This window comes from Strix uralensis, chromosome 10, assembly GCF_047716275.1.
Source record: "Strix uralensis isolate ZFMK-TIS-50842 chromosome 10, bStrUra1, whole genome shotgun sequence".
Taxonomy (NCBI): Eukaryota; Metazoa; Chordata; class Aves; order Strigiformes; family Strigidae; genus Strix; species Strix uralensis.
The window spans coordinates 17,055,964-17,083,929 of NC_133981.1; the positions used below are offsets into that span (position 1 = coordinate 17,055,964).

General features: G+C 42.0%; 2 protein-coding genes across 2 annotated transcripts in view; one reads left to right on the forward strand and one right to left on the reverse strand.

Annotated features, from left to right (window-relative positions):
- The first annotated feature begins 60 nt into the window (after nt 1–60).
- TKT (transketolase) lies at nt 61–27,934 on the forward strand. Its single transcript, XM_074879375.1, has 14 exons — nt 61–372; nt 5,501–5,618; nt 7,219–7,332; nt 7,992–8,089; nt 9,735–9,926; nt 10,731–10,849; nt 12,223–12,416; nt 13,025–13,189; nt 14,463–14,619; nt 20,974–21,104; nt 22,437–22,520; nt 22,700–22,793; nt 24,441–24,563; nt 27,617–27,934. Exons 1-14 carry the CDS (start codon nt 266–268, stop codon nt 27,802–27,804), a joined length of 1,884 nt encoding a protein of 627 aa, XP_074735476.1. The 5' UTR covers nt 61–265; the 3' UTR covers nt 27,805–27,934.
- Nucleotides 21,648–27,966, reverse strand: part of TMEM40 (transmembrane protein 40) — a 30,602-nt gene continuing 24,283 nt past the window's right edge. The window contains exon 12 of the mRNA XM_074879383.1: nt 21,648–21,793. Coding sequence (XP_074735484.1) covers nt 21,720–21,793 — 74 coding nt within the window. The 3' untranslated portion in view covers nt 21,648–21,719. The remainder of the gene's footprint in view (nt 21,794–27,966) is intronic.

Consider the following 27,966-nt stretch of genomic DNA (forward strand, 5'->3'; position numbering starts at 1 on the left):
GGGGGAGCCGCTGGCCCCGCCCCTTCGCTGGCGTGTGCGCGGGCAGCCCCGGCGCAGGCGGGAGGCGGGCCGGGCCGGGCTGCCGCGCGCTCCCTCGCTCGTCAGCTCCCTCGCCGTCTCCGTCCCCGTCTCCCTCCGCCGCAGCGCACGGCCCGGCTGAGGCGCTGCCCACAGCCCTCGCGGAGCGCCGCCGCCCCTGACCAGCCCCCGCTGCCGCCACCCCTGACCAGCCCCGCTGCCGCCGCGGCCCCTCCGCTTCGCCCCCATGGAGGATTACCACAAGCCCGACCAGCAGACCCTGCAGGCCCTGAAGGACACAGCCAACCGGCTCCGCATCAGCTCCATCAAGGCCACGACCGCGGCCGGCTCCGGGTGAGTGGGGCAGGCGGGCTGCGCCGCAGACCGGCCCCGCGGTGCGGCTGCGGGTACCCGCCCCTCCGCCGAGCCGCGCTCCCGCATCCCGGGTCGTGCATCCGTTCGGCGGCGAGGCCGAGGCGGGGTGGCGCTGGGAGGGGCCACGCCGGCTCCCGCGGCGCGTTACGCGCTGCCTGGGGTCACATCGGTGTCTCCCAGGGGCAGAGCCCCCACCCCGCGCTCTGTTTTCTGCCCGTTGAGGGGAACACCGGGTGGGCGGGGATGCTGCGGCCCATCCGTGCCTCCCGCGGGAGGGCTGAGGCGGCCCCGGGGCGGGACGTGCGCTGCGCCGGGATGGGGAGCGCGAGCGCGGGGCAGGGATGGTACCGCGGGGGTCACGGCTAAATCCCCCGACCCCCCCCGACACGTCGGGGGCTTCGCGTGAAGCTGCGTGATGCGGAGGTGCTACATCTGGAAATGGCGGCCGTGGGCGAGGAGCGCGGGTGAGGCGTGGGGCTCCCGCGGGCAAAGGCCGCCCGGCCCAGCCCGGGGGCGGCAGCCACCCCGCCGCGGGCCACGTCGGTCCCCGGGGCCGGCGGGTGTTGTGACTACGGAGAGAGGCCGGGAATGCTAAGTTGATGCAGGACTAAAAACCAAAGAATTTGTGCCTGAGGCGCAAGCGGTTTCTTTTTCATTTCGTGCCCGTCAGTTGGAACTAATTCCGCACAGAATTTCAAGTGAGCCCAAGTGGGATTATCTGTGCAATGCTCGCGGTCTCAAATGGACAGTTTATTCAGGCCTCTGGACAGGATTTAGTGTAGGCTCTGATGTGTGCAGATTCCAGGGTTATCCTTCCTTTGATCATGCTTTACCTATGGAAAAAAATCTCTGCAAACAATCCGCTTTTACTCATGTAAAATTAAAGCTATTTTTTCTGCTTGAATAATGCATTTGAGTGCTTCCATATAGAGTGCTGCTTTTTTTTTTTTTTTTATATATCCCATCTTGTTGCAATTTCCTCCTTTAGACCTCTTTGAAACTGGCTGTAGCGTTTAAAAAAAAAAAAAAAAACACCCTGAAGGAATCCTTTGGATGCTGAGGTTCATGTGGAGAAAGGTGGTGTGTAAAATATTTTAAAGCTTCTTTGAATTGCCTTACTGTGTCCGGCATGGGCTACCTCACATGGCTCTTTCTCAACGCACACAGAAATTGAACTTTACTCATTCCCTTTGCATACAGCAAATGAAAATGCTGCTTTGGTTCTTCCTGTAAAAGAATGTTGGGAGACAGGAAACCTCTCAGCTAGCCATAGGAGTGGGTTTTTACAAAGCCGTGGCTTGTTTGGTCTAGTCTGGAGAGAGAAGTATGGGATACCCAACAATTGCGCTTTTAATTCTTGATTTGTTTCAAAGCCACAATGTACAAGCAGTGTTACGTAAGCCTGTGTGAAATTATAGATAGAAATTGTGCTAAATCTACTTAGTAGAGCTTGAGCATCTAGTGTGTATTTTAAGCGGGCGACAGAGATGTATGGTATCAGTTGTGTTATCTACAGATAAAATTATTTCTCTGTTTTGCCTGATGTGCTATTAAAGAATAAGGATCTTGCTACAGCCTTTGCTTCTTTTCTGTGGTCCATGAAATTCAATTCAATTCTCCCCGTACTGGTGGAGAAACAGTAAAGTGGTTTTACTCAAGCTTTTTATTCCTGGTATTCATGTATGCTACAATACTGAGTACTTCTTGCACAAAGGCATTTCATTAATCACTCTAGCTTATTCTAGCACTAGAGTTGTGTAGAGTCTGACATTATTATGCAACCTCATAATGAGCAGATTATGAAAGATGGGCTCTGGAGGGAAGATTCTGTTGACAAGTCTTGTATTTCTCAATTAATAAGATTTGGCTACCAAGATGATGGAGTAGTAATGTGCCTGAGAGAAAAAAACATTCAGTCTGTTGCGGTGTTAGGCAAATCCCATACATTTCTAGAACAGATTATGAATGTATTTTCCAAAACCTGAATGAGACAGGAAGCTTTGCCTAAATTGCTGGTATACACTAAGAATGTAGAAAGATGTTGGGATGCAAGTTAAATTTAAATAGAAGCTTACAGTTAATAAAAATTATTATTCTTGCATTGACTTTGTTAAGGAAATTTGTGTTAAAGGTGTAGTTTGTGAAACTGAAGGAAATCCCTGCAATAAAAGCACTTCAAACAAACCAGGACCTGTCTACTTCTTTCAAGGAAGTAATTTCTGTAAACTGTGGCATATATTGCAACACAAGTGGTTCTGTGGTAGATCTGACACACCAGTTCTTGCAGTCTTTACTTGTACTATCTTTTGTTAAAGAAAATACAGCCTTTGCCTGGACAAGAGCTAAAAGATCAGGTAGTCTGATCCTGAAGATGCTCAAACATATCACTTCGAGTACTTTACCAGCTGTACTGGAAAAATTCAGTGAACTGGAAAAAAAAATTTGTGCTTAAAATGCCTTAGGTGAGGAAAAATTTGATTAAGTTAGTTGTAAAGATTGAACATACTTGCTTTTGGGTGTGGAAGAAGTTTTTATTTTAGATAAGTAGTGCAGACTGGTAGAGTCTCTTTTGTAGCTAATGATAAATTTCTGCAGTTTTGAAACAGTGCCTGGCTTCCTAGAATTAGATGATTAAATTCTTAAAAGTGGAAGTTGCAAGAGTTTCTTAAGAGGCAGTTAAGTTTCATAACATGTGGTATGATCACTTGTGGCAGATTATCTTCTTCCTTCAATTTTTTAGCTTTTATCTTTCATTCAGTGTTTCATTTTAACATTCCACTATTCTTTTTAGTTGAAATGTGTAGACATGTGTAGATGGAGCTAATATAAATTGATGCAGAGTAATAAAAAAAACCCACAAAACTACGTTGGAGTGATTATTTTGCTCTTGATTTGTGTGGATCCAGGATTTCAGTCTTCTAATGTACTTTGGTTTGGTTTCCTACTAGTGGGCTATATTTCAAAGCTAAGGCAGTTCTTCAGTAGAAGCTATCTGACAGAGAAGTGACTTAATCACACCATGACCACCAGGTTCTAGGTGGTTCATCAATTGAGGACAACATGGGAGGTTGTGTGAGAACAATGGCAGTGACTTGCGGTGGTTTTTTTCTCTACTTGTACAAGTAATCCAAATACACTTTGCTAGGCTTAAGAAGGAATTCTTTTAACAGAACTTATTAGAAAAGTATGAGCCAACAGAAGACCTCTAGAAGTAGTTAAGATGGGTATATTTAAAGAAAATTGTGTAGTTGACTTTAGAATGATTTCTGGTATCTGATATGTAGTTAAATTTTGGGTAATTTCTGTTAGTAGAAAGTAATTTAATTAACCTGTAGTTTTAACCAAAAAATTTTTTTCCAATTTTCAGGTAATTTATTAAATTTTTCTACCTTTTTATTTCCACATGCTACCATTTTAGGTTGTTTAAAACTTTTTTTACCAAGACCAGGAGTTCATAGAAGTATGGTTAAGTATAAAGTTAATAAAATTAAAGGAATGAAAGCTTTAAACAAGCATGTAAGGCTTATCGATTAACTCAAATACGTAAATATTTACTAATATGTTTGAACCATGGTTTAAAGCTAATTCTTTTGGTTCCCTGTGTGTGAGTACTTACTAAGGGATGGACACTAACCGTAATTCATAGATTGCTGGTGTTTTGCATGTTTTTATTCTCTTATTACAGCGCTGTTGGGGATGTTGGGAGGGAAGGTTTATTACCACTGGAAGAGAATATTCTGATTAAAGTTCTAGTGAAAGTGTTGTCTAATCCTAACATGCATGGTAAATGTACATGTGGGAAACGAAATGTGACACTTTCATAGTAAGCTTGTCCTGGTTTACAAGGAGGGTCAAATATTTTAAGAGTACCTTGTTAAAGATGAAAAATAAACATGGGTAGTAGAGAAGGTGAGATGAGACTGCAAGTTATTTTCCAAGCTGGTCAGATTTTTGCAGCCATAATCTTCTTACTGTTCATCACTCTCTCCGGTATTTCAGTAGCACCCACTGATGTTGAGAATGATCCCGTTTACACCATTAAAGTCTGAAAAATTCTACTTCCCACATAAAGGTTCTAAAGAGCCTACTTACCCCTTTTAAGCTTTATCACAAGTGAAATAACCCTTTTCACGTAACTTTGTATTTGCTGGTTGGTACTATATGACATAGTTGCTTCTGAAATGTGGCTGTGTATTTCTAAGGCAAGTTATGGTTGAACTATTAATTTGTGCTGCTGTTAAAGATTGTTACAAAAGTCGTCCCAGATAGTTCAATGGGAGGGACTATCCCAGATACTTATAAATGTTTGATAGACCATCTACTGCAATATTTCAAACTGATAATAGATGTAAATGCAGAAAATGTTGGTTCCTTAGTCAAAGATTAAGCAAATTAGTATTTTACAATGTGTATCTGGGTGTTTACTGGAGACAGTAAATTTCTGTGTCCAGTTTCAGTAGAAGATAAAGTACAAGAATTGTATTATTTAATGCCCCCTTTAGAAATCAGAATTTTGTTTCTATCAGCTCTAACATGGTAAAATAAAATGGTACCTACATTATACACTTATAAATGGTCCAGAACTTTCTGCAAAAGTTGATCTTGCGTTACCAATCCCTGACTGTGCAATGGGGCCTGAACAAGTCAGGATGCCATGCTTTTAATTTCTTCACTCTGTGAGCAGCTAAAGTGCTGTGGAAAGCTGTCTTTGTTTCCTCTGCATCAGTGTGAATTTCTGCCATCAGATAAAGCGGTAGAGTATGATTTCAGGCACAGGGTTGTACTGCTTCCTGTGCTTTACAGTCACCGATTAGGGTGGTGTTCCTTGGCATGAAGAAGAACAGAGAGCTCTAAAAGATATGTCCTTGAGCTGTCACCAGGATCTATCTTTTAACACTCACTTCAACTAGATAAGAAGACTCCCTTTGTATCAAAGTACAACTGATTGGCATTGGGGTAATGGTAGATGGAATGGGTTATCAGAAACACTTCAGATTTGTGTATTTTAATGCTGAGGAGTAGAGGACTGTAAAGTGATATTTTAAAGATACGATCCTGAGCAAACAATAATGAGAAGTGGTAATCTTGGATCTGTCTTGACTTGTAGCCACCCTACGTCATGTTGCAGTGCAGCAGAGATTATGTCTGTGCTGTTTTTCCATACCATGAGGTACAAAGTGCAAGATCCCAGAAACGCCAGCAACGACCGGTTTGTTCTTTCAAAGGTAAAATAATAACTGTTACGCTTTACTGTTGCAGTCTGCTTGTAAAGAGCTGTCTGTCTGTAAATTAGATGTACTTGCCTTCCTTGACTTGTGCTTACTTATGCTTGCATCTATGCAGAAGTCTGTTGGAAATATTTGAGAGGTTGGAATTTGTCTACTTCAGAAAGACAAATAAAAGCTGGTTAAGTTGTAGCATAACTCAAAAATAATCAAAGTCTCTGTATAATGTGTCTTGATTAGTCTTAACTTCACTATGGTAAGTTGTTCTAATATTAAATAATAAGTGTTATTATATTGTCTATAAAATCTATCAAGAAATATTAGCGTCTGTTTTATTTTGGCATAACGGATTTTCTAATGAGTAAGTCGCAGTTAGCTTTTGTGCTCTACTTGTTAAATGCAACCATGCTGTTATGCCTGCAGTCACGTCACAATGTGCTCTAATTACTGTCAGTTTTTCAGGGAGCATTATATGCAATAGTTATGGTCGGTTAGTAAGTAGTTTCCATTCCTACTGTGCTAGTGTGATATTAAAGTCAATACTACTTCTGAAGCCACTGTGGTTCAGAAAACACATAAAACCATGATCTGGACTGACCATTAGTGTTTCTGTCCCCTTTTGCATTGTGTCCTTGCAAATCACAGGGACTTTTCAATCATATGACACAAAGGCAGATGATGGGCCTTCAGAAAACATGATGATGTAAAAAATAGCAGATGAAGTACTCCAGTGAGGCAGGCTCCATCACTGAGTCCGAGTTCCTCACGTAGTGACTTAGAGTAGTGCTGCGTAGCTGATGGTGTATTATATCCTTGCATTGGATATAACAGCTGTTGCCACTTCTGATTGCCATTCTGAAATAAGTAATTGGATGAGAAGCAAGCAGCTAATGCTGAGGTGGTAAAGCAGTAAGAGAGAGTGGCTTCTTCGTGTTTGCTTTACCTCTCTGTGATTAATCAGGGCTTCTGCCCAGAGTTGCTAGATGACTTCAGACCTCTGCATGCTGCTCTGACTCCTCCTGACTCTGTGGGTGGAAGATGACCGCTGCTTTGCAGTTGTCCATTTGGACCTGGCCGCAAGGATCTGAGCATATAAAGCTTAAAATTTTGTCTGTGGTCACTCACTGCATCTTACCTTAAATACATATGTATTGAAGAAGTTATAATGGGATGGCACTTGCTCATCCATCTGCTTACTGGTTTAGTGAACAGTGCTCTGTTCTTGAAACTGGTACCTAAGCAAATTGAATCAAGGTTTTGTATTGGATACCAAAACTACTTTTTGGAACTGGACCTGCATGGCTGAGAGAGACCTTCTAACTCTTCCATGTTGATTTTCTTGAGGACATCTGCCCTCAAGAGCGCTGCATTTTTTTCTGTCTTAACTGTAGTCAGCTATCTGTGATGCTCTAAGCAGGGGCATGGGGGATGTGGAAACAAGCATCAGTGTGAATGTTGCATTGTAAGTGTTTTATAACATGATGCCTCCTTAGTGGACATAAGAACCTGATTTCAGGGTTTGTCAGCATTGTAAAATTTTGCTTTGATAGTAGGATATTGTGAAACTTGTGCTTTGCTTAAAATTTATGTTTCTCTCTAGGGTCACGCAGCACCAATTTTATATTCTGTTTGGGCAGAGGCAGGCTTTCTACAAGAAGCAGAATTACTGAACTTGAGGAAAATTGATTCTGTCTTAGAAGGACACCCAGTACCAGTGAGTGCTCATAACCTTTGATATAAAGTGGTGTTTTCTGTAAAACAAGAAGTACATGTATTTTGCAGCAATTCTTGGTTGCCAGCTACAGTACAGGAAAGATAAGGACTTACAAGAAGGATGATGATATTTATGGCTTCACAACTGAATCAGTGTCTGTGTTTGAGCATGTAAAAATGACCTTTATTGTTGCAGTAGAGTTCCTCTACAGTCCTGTATGTCAGTATTTTCCATTTTAAAAAGGTTATATAAAGTTCCGGCATGGCTCTTCTCATTTTTTAAGATTTTGAGGTAGTTCATGAGTTTATATCCAGTTTGGTCTCCACATTGGTCCTTCAATTCTCAGCCAGTTGTTTCAGTTGATTCTTTTTTACACAAAATCATAAATTCTTAATTGTTGCCATTAAAGGTATAGCTGAGAAATTCCTGGGCCATGGGTACCATTCCCTCTCAGAGAGCCTCTTTAGCTTGTGACACTGATCATCAAGGTGCATGCATTGTAGGGAAAGAAGGGGAACACAGCAAGATTTTGAGGTACTTGCACTATATTGTTATGGCTGATAAGCTGAATTCTGATGTATGTTGAACCGTCTTCTAGCACTGGAATTTAGTTCCTCTGTTTCTTAACTGTAAAATAATTGTTGTCTTTTTATTCTCAGAGACAAGCATTCACTGATGTGGCTACTGGATCCCTTGGTCAGGGTCTTGGTGCTGCATGTGGAATGGCATACACTGGCAAATTCTTTGACAGAGCCAGGTAAATCCATTTTCATATTTCATGATTATAGGCATTCAATGGGAATTTTTTGTGAAAATAAATTATATTCTTATCTCAATCAGGAAAAAAAAACCCTCCTTTATTCTTCATTCCCAAATCTGATTTCAAATTCAGGTTTTAAATGATAGATTACTAGCCTGATAATTACAAAGCCATTGCCAGTGAAACTGCCAAGAATTTGAAGATTAGCAAGAATCAGTGCATATGTGTGTTCCATTTGTAACCTGACAGCATTGCAAGGTGGTGTTCCTGAACAGAGAAGACAGTAAGTTGTTGGAGCAGCCTCTAACTTCCAGAGAGAAATTGATAGCCATTTTGAGACTGGTCTGTGTCCTCTTAGAAGGAAGATGCAAACTAGAGATGCGACTGTTCAAAGTCAGATGACAAATAACGGAGAACATGTATCTAGATAAGGAGCTGTTATGGTCAATAATAGCACCATTGAATCTTAAAGTAGGGCTTCAAAATGTTATCAGAAAGGCACTCAACTCCATAGAGACAAAAATGACTGCTTCTGCCATTTGGTTTGTGCACAAGAAAAGTAGATGTCTGAAGGCAAATCTGTATGAGGGGAAAATAGCCTGATGTAGTTGATATATTTTATGTGACAGTTCTAGTACATTCGAGCATAGGCTGCCCAGTTAATGTGTCCTACACGTCACTAGCTTGAAATCATTTCTGTGGAAGATGACTTGCTGATTTTAATTGAGTTTGGCAGATGCTACGTGTGGAAAAAATCTAACCAGTGCTTACATGACAGAAGAAAAAGGTGGTCTTGCATATGCAGTACTGAGGAGCAGCTTATGTGGAAGGAGCTCAGATTTAGCTGAAGGCCGGTGGGATTCAGATCAGAAGTCTGTTATAGCTTAATGTCTAGTAAAAAAAAATCGCTACCAGCCATCTTGATTATTTTTAAAATTATATATTTAAAGGCTAATTTACTATTCTTTTTTTTTTTTTTTAATTTTAATAGGTAATTAACATTTATAAGATCACTCAAAAAAAGAGAGTGGTAATAAAACAAAAATATTGCAGCTGAATTCTGTAGAGATCAGGCAGTACTCCTGCTAACTCAGTTTTACCTCAATAAAAAGCTTCAGTGTTTGGAGAAATAGTCTACAAAGTCATGACATGCTGGTTATCTTTTTCCTGAATTCTGAATTTGGTTATGCAACATGCTTTAATCCTTAGTTGAGTTCATCCCCAATTTATAGTTTCCTGAAATTAAATTATTGGTCGTCCTTCCAGAGAGTATATGGTAGGAATGAGGAAGCAGACAGTAACCTTTCATGCATTGTTAGTGATCTTGCTGAGTCACAGTGACAGTGTTTAATGGGCCTGTTCATTCAAGCCTTGCAATAAGAGGCTTAAGACCTGATTTTTGAAAAGGAGTACAGCATTTCTCATCTTATTTTTTTCATGTGTAACAGCTCAGAAGTATTTTAATTTAATTTGTCAAAGGTTACATAAGGCTATATGAGGCGAATGCATTGAGCAAGGGAGTTGAGCTTAGGCTAGAAGAAGCAGTGCATTCTCACTATGAATTATTAGATTTTTTTATTTGTATTATTTCCTTTTGATTTACTTGTGCTTACACATCAAACTTTGTTTTTTAATCATCTAGCTATCGAGTATATTGTCTGCTTGGAGATGGGGAGTTATCTGAAGGCTCTGTTTGGGAGGCAATGGCCTTTGCTGGGTTTTACAAGCTTGATAATCTCGTTGCTATATTTGATGTTAACCGCCTTGGACAAAGCGACCCTGCCCCTCTGCAACATCATGTCGAAATTTACCAGAAACGCTGCGAGGCCTTTGGGTATGTGGTTGGAAGAAGTTCAGTATAGTCTCCCATTTGAAACTGTATGTTTTACTTGCTTTTCAGAATTTTCCAAGTGAGCTTTCAGCTCAAAAGCATACCATCATCAAGAAAGATAGTCCTTCATAATGCCTGATATCGGTCATCTTTATTGTACAACAGGAATATTAAAAGCAGCAGAATATTTTGTTTAGAGGAAAAATAAAAGGTCTGCTTACTCAGATAAATTTGTTAGAGGATCTTAAAGCAGTTTTTATCACATTAAATAACTGTTTGTGTGACCAAATGTACTGTCATAGCAAGTAGATCAGAAAAAAGGGCATGAAAACCATTACTCCATGTAGATTTCTTTGTGTATTGGCTTTCATTTAGTTTAGAAATGTACATTTCTATGTAGATGCAAAACCTGACAGATACAGTAGCAGCCATGCGAATTATGATGGAGCATTTTTATTAATCAACTTTCATTGTCAGTTTTTTAATTGGTTTATAGGCGTTTGATTTGCTCTTGTGATTAAAAATGGCTATTATGTCTGAAGAAATGTAGGGTAACAGTTATCTGTGGACTGTGAATTTTGCTAGTAGCTGTTAATCCCTCTGTGACTCATTTTGCATTGTAAAAAAGGGACTATGATATTTTTATGATCTCAAACGAACGCTAGTTCATGTTTCTGGCATACTTTGGGTCTCTTAAAAAGACACTGCATTGGAATTAAGTTAATATTCGTTATTGTTATTGCTAACTACCAGAGAGTGTCACATGCTAAAACCATTTAGAAAGAGTTGATCTGTTTGTGTTCCTAGCTGGCACGCTATCATCGTTGATGGACACAGTGTGGAGGAACTTTGCAAAGCCTTTGGCCAGGCCAAACATCAGCCAACAGCTATCATTGCAAAGACTTTTAAAGGCAAAGGCATATCAGGTACTAAAATGTCTATTGCTTTACCTATACGTGTGTATGTAATAATACGTACATAGTGCTGCAATAAAGGTGCAATCATTAAAAAAATACAGAAGTTTAACATTTCATACATTAGAAAAAGGTCGATATCCTGTCAGCTTTTTGACTTGGTCATACTACCGTACAGTCTGAAAACTCAGAATGTCACCCTTTTGTTTTTTTCCTTTGTTGCCTTTTACATTATATTGACACTTCATTGGAAGCAGGCAAAGATGTGGATCTCAGTTCTTTACATTATCCAGCCAGGGGCACTTCCGTGTTGACTGGGCTTTTACAGATCCCCAGCTGCAGAGCAGGATTTCCTCTGCTGTCAGCTGTACTTGAGCTGTTACTCTTTACAAAGTCTTTTCTAGTCTGGAAGAGGGCCGGGGCAGGCGGGAACGTTGGACCATACGACTTGGTCTTGAAAATTGCCCTAGCAAAAGAGGGCAACCTTCTTGTCTTGCTCTTGATCCCTAGACTCACAGAGACTACTCTTGAGAAGGGACTGACTTTGTCCCAGAAGCTCCCTGCTCTCTGTGTTGCAAATAACTGGGTCTGCTTATTACCAGCCAGGCAGTATAAATGCGTAGAAAACGAGGAGGGATGCTGCATTTACAGTTTTGACAAAGCTGCATGAGATGTGGTACATAAGCTACCTGGTCTAACTACAGGTAATTTCATATGATCTGATGTGTAGGATTCAGTAGTCCACTCCATGAATTTGTCCTTCTGACCAGATAAATATTAATAACAGGAGTTAATATCTTCATTCCTTTTCATTGAGTAATGAAGCAAAATTCATTATTCTTAGTGACTTAGTGAAAAGCAGCATATCAGCCAGAGAGATAATTTTGCTGTTAGTGCCAGGTACACAATATAAGAGTCATCAGAAGCTTTTAAAATAGAGCTGTAAAACATCAGGTCTTGTTTGAATTGGACAGCTTGGTTAGCTGTTGTTTGAAACTTAGCTGAGTTTGTTTATTTAGGCCTAACTGTTGAAATTTCATGTTAACTATTCACACTGATTTACTGTTTATTTCTTGCCACACTTATGGAACAGGTCTTTTAGGTGCTGATTCAAAGACAATTTCAGCAGAAGAGGCTGGAATTTCATCACTAGTTTGGAATATATGAAATTTGACTATTTCTCTTAATGTATTTAAACCTGTCTGTCTTAATGCAATTGAATACTATTGTAATTGTTTACAGTGGGAATAAGGAGGAAGTTCTTCCTTGGAAGACTATACTAGGCTGTCATATTCCGCTGCACTTCTGTCTGGGTCAAATCTGCAGCTAAAAACTTAAATAGTTTTTATATTTTTCTTATTTGCAATGTAATTTTTAATACACAGGTGTTGAAGATAAGGAAAGCTGGCATGGAAAGCCCCTCCCAAAAAACATGGCTGAACAAGTCATTCAGGAAATAGATGACAAAATCCAAAATAAGAAAAAGCTTTCTCCAGCCCTCCCAGAAGAAGATGCACCTTTAGTAAATATTAGAAACATTAAGATGCCATCTCCACCAACTTACAAAGTGGGAGAAAAGGTACTCCCTTTTTCACTGTTTGTCAGTTATCTTTGAAGTGTGAGACTGTTTACTGAGTGGTAGGAGGTTTTGTGTTATCCCTTACCATGATTTCAACTACCCACCTCTTTTCTCCTGTTTTGAGTATCCTGGTAAACACCTGCCTCTGTGGTGTGACACACAGACATTCAACTCACTGGGTATTGAAAGGATATATTAAAATATAAAGACTCAAATCACTCTTCTTCATTTTGTGATCATTATCAGTTATCCAAACTATTTTATGTGTATTGAATGTTAAAGAAACTCCACAAAGTTCAGTGAATTTTCATGATTGGAAACCAAGGTTTTCAAAATTTCCTAGCTGGATTGGTAGAAGTTGCTGATTTCAGCCCAGATGTGTGTCCTGAATGCCTCACTGTATTTTTCTTTTTTTGCTTACTCTTCTGTGTGTCACTGTTCTCATATGTACTTTTAATACTGCTAGCATTTAAAATGGTTTTGGTTGTGTTTTGGTTTGGTTTTAGTAGTATGTGTGTGAACTTATGGAAAAACAAGAAAATGAAAAAAAAAAAAACCTTCTAGAAACAAGAAGTTAAAACAATACTGTTATATTTTTCTCTTCCTAGTGGGCTACCCGCAAAGCTTACGGTGTTGCACTTGCAAAACTGGGCCATGCTAATGATCGAGTGATTGCTTTGGATGGAGACACCAAGAACTCCACCTTCTCAGAGCTTTTTAAGAAAGAACATCCCAGTCGCTACATTGAATGCTACATTGCTGAACAGAACATGGTAACTGGTCTCTTGGTTTTATGAAATACTGATATTATGCAGCAGGATCTGAGACCATTCAGTCTGAGTCTCCAGAGAGTGGGGGTTTAATACATGCTTTTCATATGTGTATTCATGGGTATTTAATTTGACTTGTTCACTTCTTAGGGAAAAGCTAGGCTATGGCAAAAGCTTGCAAATATAATACAACAGGAGTGCTTCTAATCATTCCTTCCTAAACCCTCCTCTTTTTTTCTTTTGTGGTCACCTTGTCTGTGTTTCAGCAGAACACAAGGAGTTGGCAACGTGTAAACAACAGTAATACTTTCCACAGGGTGATTTGTAGAGATTTAATTCTGAAAAGACTTTTTAGGGTGGTGGAGTTTTTTTTCTTCACAAGAAGTGGAATGTCACAACGTGACAACGAGGTCTAGGCTAGACTGGGGTATAAAGATGAGGACAGAGAAACATTTAATAAAATTAGCCTGATGCCATTTGTACAGAAAGGACTAAAATAATATGATATCTCATCTGTTTGACTGAGTCTTTGCTTGCTACCTGTATGGGTTCACTGAAGCAAATGAAATTAAAGACGCAAATTCAGGCAGAAATTTGTTGTTGTCTTTAATGATTTATAACCAAAGAACCCGTAGACTGTCTCTTGCAAATTTTATACTAGGGCAGTTTCATGAGCTTGAGTCAGGAATTTTGGATTTACATCATGCTAGGAGAAATCTGCTATGAAGAGCAGACCAGTTTCTGTGTAAAATAAATGTATGGGGTAGTTGTAGCAGTAAAAAATTTAAGGACCTTGTTCTAATTTCCATCTTGCTGAAGAAGGGCCCTTTTAGTAAATACCAGTCCAAATAACAAATGTAAATCCATTCCCACTTAGTAATGATATTTTTTGTCTGCTGGAGACAGCAGAACCATATCCTTTGGACTGAAAGCATAAGCCTTTGATCCAGGAAAAGGAAGAGGAGGATAGGTCTTAAAACTCTGTGAGTGGCTGCTTGGAGCAGATAAAGAAGAGAAGCTGCCAGTAAGGATCAACAGTAACAGCTAGCAGTTGAGGCAAGGAATAGAGGAGATGCTGGAGGATAGATACTGGGAGAGTGAGTTGCTTCCTTTCCTTTTTGGAAAGGCTAACAATTAGGAGCAGGACTGGACAGAGATTTTTAATCTGCATTGAGAGCTTCTTGCTGAAGTGTTCTGATAGGAAGTCCCGCAGATGATCTCTTGGAAACAATCAAGAAATGAGGAATTCACTGTTCTTGTACAATCTCCTTTTCAGGTGAGCGTTGCAGTTGGTTGTGCCACTCGTGACAGAACTGTTGCTTTTGCCAGCACCTTTGCTACCTTCTTCACACGGGCGTTTGACCAGATCCGTATGGCTGCCATCTCCGAGAGTAACATCAATCTCTGTGGGTCGCACTGCGGTGTGTCTATTGGTAAGGGCAGCCCTGACTTATTTATCAGCACTACCCATCCATTTAGTGATAAATGTCTAGCTGTCAAACTGGTAATGCTTTGTGGAGACAATCAATAATATAGCTGTGATGGCATAACAATGCCACCATTTATAGGAGGAAGTCATATTCGCAATTCACTTTTATCAGACACATTGTATTCAGAAACAATGAGAAAGATTTCAAGCCTTCATCAGCTCATCTGCTTTTTTTCTCTTTTACCAGTTTGGCCTGATAAATATAGGACTTTTCCCTACAAGCTTTTCTACACTACAAGTATAGATTGATACAAAGGGATTGGATTGAAAGTGAGGAGCGTAGGTTCCTTTCCATCTTTGCAGATGACATCCTTTGTGATGAGAACAGTTGTGTACTTATTGTACCTTTGTTTCCCAGTCCCTAAAATGAGAAACTAATGATACTTATTCTTGCACAGATGCTTTTGTTCACCAGTCTCAAAAACACTTCACAAGGGATAAGTATTTTTATTTTATTATGCCTTTGAAGATCACCAATTTGAAGTAATTGCTTCAACTTATCTCAGTATTTCTTACTACTGGAGCAGTTAATGTATTGATTAAGAAAACCCAAAACCTCAAAGTACTAATGAAACTGGAACTGTGAAGCTGTTATATCATTCAGGAAACTGAATCATAGAATGGTTTGGATTGGAAGGGACCTTTAAAGGTCATCCAGTCCAACCCCCACCACCACCACCATGGGCAGGGACATCTTCAACTACATCAGGTTGCTCAGAGCCCCATTCAGCCTGGCCTTGAATGTTTCCAGGGATGGGGCATCTACCACCTCTCTGGGCAACCTGTTCCAATGTTTCACCACTCACTGTAAAAAATTTATTCCTTATACCTAGACTAAATCTACCCTCTTTTAGTTTAAAACCATTACCCCTTGTTCTGTTGCAACAGGCCCTGCTAAAAAGTTTGTCCCCACCTTTCTTATAAACCCCCTTTAAGTACTGGAAGGTTGCAATAAAGTCTCCCCAGAACCTTCTCTTCTCCAGGCTGAACAACCCCATATCTCTCAGCCTTTCTTCATAGGAGAGGTGGTTCATCCCTCTGATCATTTTTGTGGCCTTTGGACACAATTTTCTTGTGATGGGGGCCCTGGAGCTGGACACAGCACTGCAGGTGGAATCTCACAAGAACGGAGTAGAGGGGGAGAACCATCTCTCTGGACCTGCTGGCCACACCGCTCTTGATGCAGCCCAGGATACGGTTGGCTTTCTAGGCTGCGAGCGCTCATGTCCAGCTTTTCATCCACCAGTACCCCCAAGTCCTTCTCCACAGGGCTTCTCTCAATCCCTTCTTCCCCCAGCCTGTATTGATACCAGGGGTTGCCCCAACCCAGCTGCAGGACCTTGCCCTTGACCTTGTTGAACCTCATGAGTTCACACTGGCCCACTTACCAAGCTTGTCCAGGTCCCTCTGGATGGTATCCCATCCATCGGGTGTGTCAACCACACCAGTCAGCCTGGTGTCATCTGCAAATTTGGTGAGGGTGCACTCGATCCAGCTGTCTGCGTCATTAATGAAGACATTAAACAGTCCTAGTCCCAGCACGGACCCCTGAGGGACACCACTTGTCACCAATCTCCATGTGGATGTTGAGCCATTGACCACTACCCTCTGGATGCGACCATCCAACCAATTCCTCATCCACCGAGTGGTCCACCTATCAAATCCTTATCTCTCCAATTTAGAGAAGGATGTTGTGGGGGACCATGTCAGAGGCCTTACAGAAGTCCATATAGACGACATCTGTAGCTCTTCCCTTGTCCACTGACGTAGTCACTCCATCACAGAAGGCCACTAGGTTGGTCAGGCAGGACTTGCCCTTAGTGAAGCCATCCTGGCTGTCTTGAATCACCTCCCTGTGCTCCATGTGCCTTAGCACAGCTTCTAGGAGGATCTGTTCCATGATCTTCCCAGACACAGAGGTGAGGCTGACAGATTGGTAGTTCCCAGGGGTCCTCCTTTCTAACCTTTTTAAAAAATGGGTGCAGTGTTTCCCTTTTTCCAGTCACCAGGGACTTCACCTGATTGCCATGACTTTTCAAATACCACAGAGAATGGCTTGGTAACTACATCAGCCAATTCCCCCAGGACTCTGGGATGCATCTCGGCAGGTCGCATAGACTTAAGTGTGTTCAGGTTCCTCAGGTGGTCACGAACCTGATTGTCTCTTATAGTGGGAGGGACTTTGCTCCCCCAGTCTCTGTCTTGCGGTCCATCCACTCAAGAGGTGTGGGAAGAGAGATTGCCAGTGAAGACTGAGGCAAAAGATTTGTTGAATACCTCAGCCTTCCCCTCATCTGCTGTTACTGGTTTGCCAGTCTTGCTCATCAAGGGGGAGATACACTTCCTTTGACCTTCCTTTTCTGGCTGACATACCTGTAGAAGCCCTTATTATTATTCTTTGTGTCCCTTGCCAAGTTCAGCTCCAGCTGTGCTTTCGCCTTCCTGACCCCATCCCTACACAACTGGACAGCATCCCTGCACTCTTCCTGGGGTACCTGTCCCTGTTTCCACTGCCTGTGCTTTTCCTTCTTGCCCTTTAGTTTGACCAGCAGGTCTCGACTCAGCCATGCCCGTGTCTTGCCTTCCTTTCGTGATTTCTTACACCTAGGGATTGAGAGCTTTTGCACTCTGTGGAAAGTGTCCTTAAAGATCTGCCAGCTCTGTTCTGTCCCTGAGGGCAGCTTCCCAGGGGGTCCTATTGACTAACTCCTTGAAGAGCTGGAAGTTTGCTTTTCTAAAATTCAGGTCCTGACTTTACTCTTCGCCTGACCCATATCCCTCAGGTCTGCAAAGTCCACCAGTGCATGATCACTGCACCAGGCTGCCTCCAATCTTGACATCACCAATTAGCTCACTTGTGTTGGTGACCATCAGGTCCAGTATTGCATCCCTCCTGGTAGGGCTGTCTATGACCTGATTTAAGAATTTATCCTCAGTGCATTCCAGGAGCCTCCTGGATTGCCTACAGCTCCCTGTGCTGCTTTTTCAGCAGATGTCAGGGTGGTTGAAGTCCCCCAGCAGGACGAGAGCCTGTGAGCGCAATGCTGCCTGTAACTGGCATAAGAAGGCGTTGTCAGTAGGCTCCCCTTGATCGGGCAGCCTGTGGTGGACACCAACCACAGGGTGCCCTTTGTTGCCTCAGTCTCTGGTTCTTACCCATAAGCTTCCAACCTGCTCATGGTATTCAGAGACAGCTCTTCATCCTTTATCCATTTCTTGATGTAGAGTGCAATGCCTCCACCCCTCCTTCCTTGCCTGTCCCTTCTGAACAGCCTGTAGCCGTCGATAGCTGCACTCCAGTCATGGGATTCATCCCACCGAGTTTCAGTAGCCAGTAATGGCAACTAGGTTGTAGCTTTCTAGCAGCACGGTGGCTTCCAGCTCCTCCTGTGCGTTGCCCATGCTGTGTGCATTGGTGTAGAGGCACTTCAGCTGGGCTTGTCAGCCATATCACCTTCTTAGAGGAACACCCCTTAATTCCTCTGAGGTATTTCACTGGTGTTTCCCTGTTGGCTCCTATTACTGCAGGAGCCCCTGGCTTCTCTCTGTAAGACTTTGTGTGCTGCAGTGTAGCCAGCACATCTCAGAGCAGCAGGCTGAGGGCCCTTGCTAGCAGTACCTCTCTGGTCTTTGCTTCCCATCATAACTGTTTGGTACATGTCAGATCATACTGGGGTTTGATTTTGGTTTGAGGAAGGAAGGGAGTTTGTTTTTTTTAATGAAATGTGTAGACATCACCCATGAAAACAGGAACAGACTTGCATACCAAGAATGCCAGTAGACATTCATGCTTGAAAAACTACTAGGTATTTGTAAGGGGAAAGAAAGGGAGAACTGACAGGGGTAGTAAATTAAGGCTCTCTGTGTACATGAATTTTTTAGTTGATTTAATAGTTTTGGCTAGCAGTATGGTTCGGAGGAGGGTTGGGTTTTTTTGTTTAAAGCAAAATAGTTAGTTTGACCTGTAACAATATTGGTAAGGATTTAAAGATGCTTCATACATGTGTGTAGTCTCATTCAGACCCTCAAGCTTAACTTGCAGCGGTATAGAGTATGCTTTAGTAGCGGAGACCTTAAGTAGAGTATATCAGATTATGGCTTGTGTATGTCATTAAGGGAGGGATTCTATTACAAGCCTCTTTTCTTTTTAAAATCAGTCCTCCCACTTCATCGTTCAATCCAGTTTAAATCTTTTAGCAAGCAGCAAAGGGTTTTGGTGCAAAAGCCAATTAGGTTTGGTCTTTGCTCATTTAAGAAGATAAAACTCCTTTGGGTTACCTGAATTGTGTCCTAGAACTACGCTTCCAAGAGCTGTGATTGTGAAGTTCATACTTAGATTTATTAAGTTGTTTTGGGTTACAAACCTGATTCAGGCCTCAACTCTGATTTTCAAAAAAGAATTTGAACCCAAAGTTTTGCAGCTGAGTTTTAAAATAAAGTAATTCAGATAAATCCTTTAGCAGTTAGAAAATTCAATTTTAAATTGAAGGGTATGAATTAAGTATACTTCCTGCATGAATTCAGAATCCTGGCTGGACCTGTGGTGAAAATTGAAGGTCTATGTATGCAGTTCTAGATAGACCTGGGCTTCTGCTGCATTGAAATTTGGACCCATTAAATTTATGTGAAATAACTATCACAATGACCTTCTGAACTTGTACCAAGTTCAGTTCTAGATGAATAGTTGCTGATGGACCAAAATACCTAATGAAACCTTAGATATGTTTTCAAGGTCATAAGAGAATAATGGAAAATCTGTATTTTCCAAACTGAACTTACAGGGAAAGGAATCATCATGTAAATGTGTTGAAAATATCAGCTGTTTAGACAGCCAGTTTTATATTCCAGACATTTGATACTGTTCATATTAAGCTCTCACATTTTTTTATTAAACTATAAATGTAGGTTTTGCAGATGTGATTGAAAATACTCTCTTTTGATCTGCGTTACTCTAAAACCACATAAATCAGGATTGTCATAAAGATGCACTTGAGGCCAAACACAACTTAGAGCTAGTATGTAAATTACCAGTATGAGCTGTGAATGCTGGCATTATTGGCACCACCTTAGCAGAAGTAGGACAAGCATGAGTACTCTCTACCTTGGGTAAGATTCTGATTCAGGTACCTCTTAATTTCGTTCTTCGTAATTTCACTTTTCTTCTACGTATACATTGTGTGGGTGCATTTTAGGAAAGGAAGATGCCCCTTGAGATCCCACTCATTCAGTCAGAGTGCATACGGATTTAGAAACTGTGATGTTGAGAATTTTTTTGATGTCATGACTGAAAGCCGAGATGCTCTCTTTTCCTGGTTCATGCTTACTTTATTAGTAATGTATAGCGGCAGAGTTCAATGATTGATTTCTTTAACATGTTTAAAGTTCTTCAGAGGTTTGTGCTGCTCTTACGAAAACACTCTCCTCCTTCCTCGTGAACTCGTCCTTCTTGAGTAACAGGTAGTGGGTGCATGTGGGAAGGCTTATTGCCCTGTTTCTGCTCTGCAGGCTGTGGCATGCCTGGATTCAGAACTCTTTGCATGGTTAGTCTGGAACAGTGCCATTCCCAAAGCACCGTTGCATAAGGTCATTGGGGGTGGGGGGTGTTGTGGTGGTTGTTTCTTTAACTATGGAAAATCATGGCATCCAGCACATGTTCTGGCTAACAATTCTTTTTTATAGATCTGCAGTTTATGCCATAAGGTGCTCGAGTTGTTAAATTAAGAACATGGATGCCCTATTGCTCTTTAAATAACTTTTTACAGTATTGAAAAATACATACCCTTCATTTAATCTTGAAGTGAGCCCAATAATTTGAGAGTAGCGTACCAACTGCACTCTCCATTTCTGATGGAACACATGCAATTCTCCTTTCACATTTCCAGCAGTTTAAATCTAGGGGAACACTGTTGACAAATATAAATCTTGCTCGTGCAGCCTCAGTACACATAAATCTGAAGACGCTCAGATATCCTGTGACCCTCTTTCTGTATCTATACCCTTCCTGCTTTGGTTGTCTTCCTTTTGTGTTGTTTTATTGTTATACTTTATTTTCTATTTTTTCTTTTTAACCCCAGTTCTCTTTCTTTTTAGTCTCTTTCTATCTTTATTTACTGTTTAGATGGTTCCAAGTTTAAGGAGAAGATGATTCTTTTCTCAAGCAGGTAGACTTGCATGTCCTGTGTGTGCCTGATTTTATGCATTTATTTTTTTTCTGGTTTACGTTGAACTTAACTGCTATACTGAGTGATTGTCAAAAATGTGCGCTTAAGCTTTTGTAACCCTGGTTTAATTCTTTCAGGTGAGGATGGGCCATCTCAGATGGGACTGGAGGATCTGTGCATGTTCCGGGCTGTTCCCAATGCCACTGTGTTTTACCCTAGTGATGCTGTAGCCACTGAAAAAGCAGTGGAAATAGCTGCCAACACCAAGGTTTGCATCACAGTATTTCTGAGCCAGAGAATAATTTTTTTTTTTTTTTTACTGCTTTTGTTGCTTCTGGCATGTTTCTTGCATGTCTCTACCCACATGCATTCTTCCAAAGGCTCCAGCGTGGCAGTGGGACGGTTTCTTTGCATGGAAAGGTTGCAGATATTCTGTCCAGGCTAGTGCAGAATGAACAGTCTGGAATGCTGTGGGCCAGATGGGGGGAGATGTAAGTGATTACACAGCGATTGCAGTTTGGGTCTAAATTGGCTCAGAAATAAGCGCAAGTGTAACTCTTGTTGGTCTTTAGCAAACTTACAGAAAGTACACTCCTTGTATGATGTCTCTGGGGTCAAAATTGAAGCTGGATATGGAAAGCTAAATTTATCTTGAGGATTTTGATCATCAAGTGCCTGTACGTGAGAGCTCAGGAGTCAGGTCCTCTATTAATCTAAGTCTACATCTTTTGGAGATACTGAGAACTGGTGCTTGCGCTAGTTGACAGTCTCACTGCCATCTATTGCTCCTCTGTTGCCAGTGATGGACTGCAGTTAAATTGGACTGTGGCTGTGACAGAGTTCCTGATCTCTCTTACCTTCAGCTAATTTGACATAATAATGGTCAAATATCATTGGTAGCATTGGGTCGGATCATCTCCTTGATTGGTATTTCTTTTGGCTGCCATAGGAGTTTACCTTGAGAAAGAAGCAAAAAATCTGAAAAATTTCAGTCTTGCTAGTACAGCTTTTAATTGAAGGAGTGTGGAAATTTGGTATGTAACAAATGTGATGAGTGGTTTGTGAAAAAAAGATGAGGAGGAGGGAGGGAGGAAAAGGAGTGTAAGGTAGCATGAGGGAGAGATTAGATTTAAGTACTCGTTTGTTACTTCTTTTGGAAAGGCATCTGAACATTAACTGATGGAAAGCATTTTTCCTTGCTTTCAGCCTAGCATTTCTTCTTTTGCTTTAAAGTCGCTAGAGTAAAAGTTGCACATGTATGGCAAAGTTCTAAGATTCTTACTTGAGTAGGATTCGCCATTTCCACAAGAGAACAAAAGAGAAATAAATATCTTGGAATCAGAAGGAAAATTGTAAGTTATTAGCATGCTCTAAGAAGAGTTTAACTGTATTGTAATGTCTGAAACAATCAGCTACTGGAAAAGAACTAATGGGGAGGGGTGGGGGGAGTTTAGTCAGTAGAACCAGAGGTAACATGGAAGGGTGAAAACCAGAGAAATAGAAAAAGTTGTTTTGCTGTATTTTTTTCATAGGGTTTACAAACTAGAATGTCAACACCTTTCCAGTTTTGTAACTTATAACATGTTTACTTCGGAAACAGGGCATTTGTTTCATAAGAACTAGTCGTCCTGAAAATCCTGTCATTTACAGCAACAACGAGGACTTCCATATTGGACAGGCAAAGGTAAATATTGCCCACATAAACAGAATCAGAAAAATTATGCAGAGTTCTTCTTGTAAAAGCCCTTTTCCCTTTAAAGTATTCTAATGCCAAAGATTTGATATTTTTACTAAATCTCCAGAAATGTTAGAAATAACGGTAAGATTTATTGTTAAAAAATACATGGAAATATTTTCTTGCAGGTGGTTGTGAAGAGTAAGGATGACCAGGTGACTGTGATTGGAGCAGGAGTCACTCTGCACGAGGCTCTGGCTGCAGCAGAGCAACTGAGAAAAGGTGATCAGATTATGGGATTTTTTCTTTCCTTTTTTATCATTTAACACTAAAATGAAATCAGTACCTAACTGCTCAGCCTTTGTACTGGTAAACGTTAAAATGTTACAGACAGCTGGTCACCTGTTAAGCTGATACAGTGCAACAGAGTATATATCTGCCAATCTTGCCTAATTGAGTAGGTTTGAGTTAGTTTAGCGGCATTAGTAGCCATGAAAATTGCCAAACTGATCAAAGTCTCCTTAGAATTGCTAATCTTAGAGGAGGTGTGTAAGAAGCAGGAGGGATCTTTCCCTGCCATGTTGTCTGGGCAGGCTAGGCTACCAACACAATAGAATGCGAGCAGGCTGGGGCCAGTTAACAAAATAGAGCCTGCCAGCTGAGCCCCAGCGACTGCGGGTGCTCTCACACAGTGCTGTGATAGGCAGTGCCTCTGTGTAGTAGATACGGTTCACTGCTAACTTGGGTTTTTTGAATGAATGTATCAACTTTTAACTCGGCGTGGGAGGCAGTAATTCCATGATAGCGCTCAAATGCACTGAACATCTCACAGCGAAGATAAAAATTCTTCAAGGAAATAAGAGAAAGAAACTGTCAAAAATCTGTCTGCGAGTCAGTAGCCTGTGCCCAGGAAGAGATCACAAATAGTAAGAGATAATACAGTTAATGCTGCCTGTGGCTTACGGGCAGCTTTGTATGCTGTGTCTAGGTGGACATATACTTTGTCACGACCTTGAACCATCAGGCTTAGGACATTTTGAAAGTTGTATTTTTAGAACTATTGTTATTTTTCTGCATTTACCATGCTTTGCGATGCTCTGCTGATCTTCAAGAGTGAATAACTAGCTATGGAGAAATAATCCTTAGTGTAGAGGCAGTGTCTAATACCTAAAATATATTGGCCACTAAAGAGCCTTTGGTCACAAAGTTGTCAGCATAGGGCTTCTTCATGTATCAGAAGAGTTAACTCACTGTTCAGCTAGCCAAGGTCAGACAAAACCTCATGTAATTTGCTATTCTTTATAAACAGTTACCATCTGTATGTACCTTTACCAAGTAATCTGGGCCTGCCTTATGATGACAGGACAAATTCTGGTTTGGATGCCAACCTTAAGGGCATCACAGTCAGGGCTAGGGCTGTTGAAACAGGCATACCTGATAGGTGGGCAGCCTGCAGTGAAGAATTCAGAATGCCTACAGACCAAAGAAGAGGAGGAAATTGTGCTTAGCTTGACAATAAAGTTAAAGGTAAAATAAAGGTCTGGGAAAAAAATTGTGATTGTCAGTCTGGATAAGAAGGACTTCCTGGTGACTAGATTCTGCTCTTGCCTGTGGGAAGGTCAGTTAGATTGCTGGTTTGCTGACGGGCAAGTGACCTTGAGTCACTTATACAAGGCTTTTCTGCCTCAAGAGTTTTGTCTGTGAAATGGATGGATATCACTATCTCACAGGGTGCCTGCAGAAAGAATACATATAAAAATCGGGGTTGGTTGGGTTCTGTGGTAGACAAGCCACAAGTACAGATGCCTGGGAGTTAGTGTAGATCATTTTCATAATGGCCCTAGAAGATCACAGGGGCTGCCTGTACCACTTGCATTGTCTTGCATTCCCCAAATGCATGTTGCAGATCATTTCATTCTATTTCTGCAGAAAAAATCTTCATCCGTGTGATTGATCCCTTCACTATAAAGCCCCTGGATAAGAAGACAATACTTGAAAATGCAAGAGTGACCAAGGGCAGAATCATCACTGTTGAGGACCATTACCATGAAGGTAAGAAGGTCCAGAAGGTCACAGCCCACGCAGTTGTTCCTCTGCCCAGGGATTGGAAGCTCACAGCTTCTGGTGACCCGAGAGAGAAGTATGGGACGTGATGCTGTTGGTCAGTGAAAGCAGAGGAGAGGTTTTAGCCTCTTCCGTTGCTGTTCTAATGATAAGATGACACTGAGGGTTGAAAGTTTCCTAAGATATAATGGGTTAATCATGGCTGCCTTTCTGATTAACTTGGCCTTGTATGCCCTTCTGTATGCTTGGTCCAAGTGAAGTCTTGATTCATTTGTGCCCAGTGAAGTTGTAAATTCTTGCTGTGGTGCAGTGATTCTGCACAGAATGTTCTCAGAGTGGCTTTACAGCAGCTGCTCTGCAGTTTGTTAAATTGCAAGAGAGACCATTGATGTGCAGGTTTCTTAAGTTTTCCCTGTGTCCAAAAGCTTGATTCCAGGTTGCTTGAAATCAGATGGTTTTGACTGTTTCCACAGTCACTCTGGGATATATTCCTCTCTCTTTCTTCTCCACTACTATAAAAGAGCAGATCAGGGCCTGTGAATAGCCACAGCACTTTACATCCTCACTGGACTCTCTTTTTTGTTCCTTCATTCCACCTGCTTGCAGGCTGTTTCAGAATCTGTTGCTGGTGTATGGTAGTGTTCTTAAGCTAGGGTAAAAAGTGCATGACACATGCAAGAAGGAAATTCTAAGATGATTCCCAAGTAAATCTTAAGATAAAATGCTTCTTGGGAGAAGCAGAGTAGTCTCTATAAGACTTCCTCAGCTTCTGTGCCAGGACTTTATTTAGAATCACAGAATCGTTTAGGTTGGAAAAGACGCTTAAGATCGAGTCCAACTGTAACCTAACACTGCCACGTCCACCACTAAACCATGTCCCTAAGTGCCACATCTACACGTCTTTTAAGTACCTCCATGGATGGTGACTCAACCACTGCCCTAGGCAGCCTGTTCCAATGCTTGACAACCATTTTGGTGAAGACATTTTTCCTAGTATCCAATCTAAACCTGCCCTGACACAACTTGAGGATGTTTCTTCTTGTTCTATTGCTTGTTACTTGGGAGAAGAGACCGACCCCCACCTTGCTACAGCCTCCTTTCAGGTAGTTGTAGAGGGCGATGAGGTCTCCCCTCAGCCTCCTCTTCTCCAGACTAAACAACCCCAGTTCCCTCAGCTGCTCCTTGTATGACATGTGCTCCAGACCCTTCACCAGCTTCGTTGCCCTTCTTTGGACATGCTCCAGCCCCTCAATGTCTTGTAGTGAGGGGCCCAAAACTGAACAGTGTTCAAGTTGCAGCCTCACCAGTGCCGATTACAGGGAGACAATCACTTCCCTGTCCCTGCTAGCCACACTATTGCTGATACAAGCCAGGATACCATTGGCCTTCTTGGCCACCTGGGCACACTGCTGGCTCATGTTCAGCTGGCTGCTGACCAGCACCCCCAGGCCCTTTTCCACCAGGCAGCTTCCCAGCCACTCTGCCCCAAGCCTGTAGTGTTGCAGGGGATTGTTGTGACCCAAGTGCAGGACCCAGCACTGAGCTTTGTTGAACCTTGTACAATTGGCCCCAGCCTATTGATGCAGCTTGTCCAGATCCCTCTGTAGAGCCTTGCTACTCAAGCAGATCAACACTCCTGCCCAACTTGGTGTCATCTGCAAATTTACTGAGGGTGCACTCGATCCCCTCATCCAGATCATCGATAAAGTTACTAAATGGAACTGGGCCCTGGGAACACCACTTGTGACTGGCCGCCAGCTGAAGTTAACTCCATAATCTGCTGCCGCTTGTGCCCCAACATGTCTTGTTTGCACAGGTTTTCAGGGCCTTGCCTGTGCAAACATGTCCTGTGAAGATGAGACCATATGCAGAGAGCAGCTGTTGTGAATTGCTGTCAGGCTTGCTCCTCTTGAGGGGAGATGGAGAAATTGGCAGAGGGGCAGCTGTGAATATGGCATTAGTAGATATTGTAGATATCTACTAATAGAAATTAGTAGATATTATGAGAATATTACCCTACTTTAAGGTGAAGCATCACTCTTGCGAGGTATCTGAAGTGAGCTGGTATTACCATAAGTGCTGGTTACACCATACTTTTGTTCCAGACTACGGGTGTTGAAAGCACCACTGAGCCCCATTGTTTACTAGCTACTTTTAACTCTGGACCAAATATCTTACTGCAGATTCGCAAGATGGCAAAACCATCCCACTGTGAGGCGATGAACATGCAATGTACGCTGGCACAGTTTTCTCAGTGTGACGCAATCAAGGTGCACACATCACAAGCCCGAATGCCTTGCAAGCCCGCAGCGGGCTGATCTGAGCAGCCGCGTCCACGCGCTGCCTCTGCCTGGAGGCCAGGTTTGACCAGGCAAATCACACCATGCCTGGAGCTCTGAAAAGGGGTGTGGTACCAAGGTGTCTCCTACCAGATCTCAGAGCACATGCTCTTGACACTAGTCCTGGGTCGTCTTTGTCCCTAACACTACTGCTGCCAGTGTCTCCTGCTGCCACGCAGCTCCCTGTTGCACCCTTGTCCCTGTGGCCAATAGTGAGTCAGTCTGAGCTGAGCTCTAAGCAAAGGTGCTGCTGAATATATTGTGTAACTCAGGTGCCTAGCAGCATGTACAGGCATTGTGAAAAGATGCTGCTCTTCACTGCTGTTGAGATTGGTGGGAATTAAGACTTTCAGTGCATTAAGTACACTTGTAAATACTCCTCAGTCTAAATATATTTTTAAACCTGGCTCTTGGTGGCTGATGCTGAAGTGGTGAGGGGTTTCTGGCAGCTGTGTCCTTTAGAGGTGTATGTTTCTTGCTGCCAGTTTGTAAGTACCTCAGCAATGTCAGGCTGGTTGTCCTCAGAATGCCTTTTTCATTTCACAAATGGACAACTCAGACACATATTGTGATTGATGTTTCTCATAAGCATGTGAATTGAGGATTTAACGTGCACAGACCTGTGGATCGGATATACGTGCAATCTGTATGTTGCCTGTTGAAGCACCCAGATGTATGTCGTGTTTGGCTTTTTTTCCATAGGTGGCATTGGAGAAGCAGTGTGTGCTGCAGTCGTGGGTGAGCCTGGTATCACAGTCCATCGCTTGGCTGTATCTCACGTACCACGCAGCGGGAAGTCAGCTGAGCTCCTGAAGATGTTTGGCATTGATAAAGATGCCATTGTGCAAGCTGTTAAGGTGGCAGTGTCCAAATCAAGAAATGCGGAGTAGTTTGAAGCATCTTGTGCTGTGTTACAGAGAAGCGGTGTTCAGAGAGGTACTGTAAGTTTAAGGCAGGCAAAGGTGCTTTATGTAGAGAGTTCTAATAAAAATACCAGCTTAAAAAACCTTCTGGTTTTTAATCTCTTTTTTTCTCTGTGGGTTTTTGTGCAG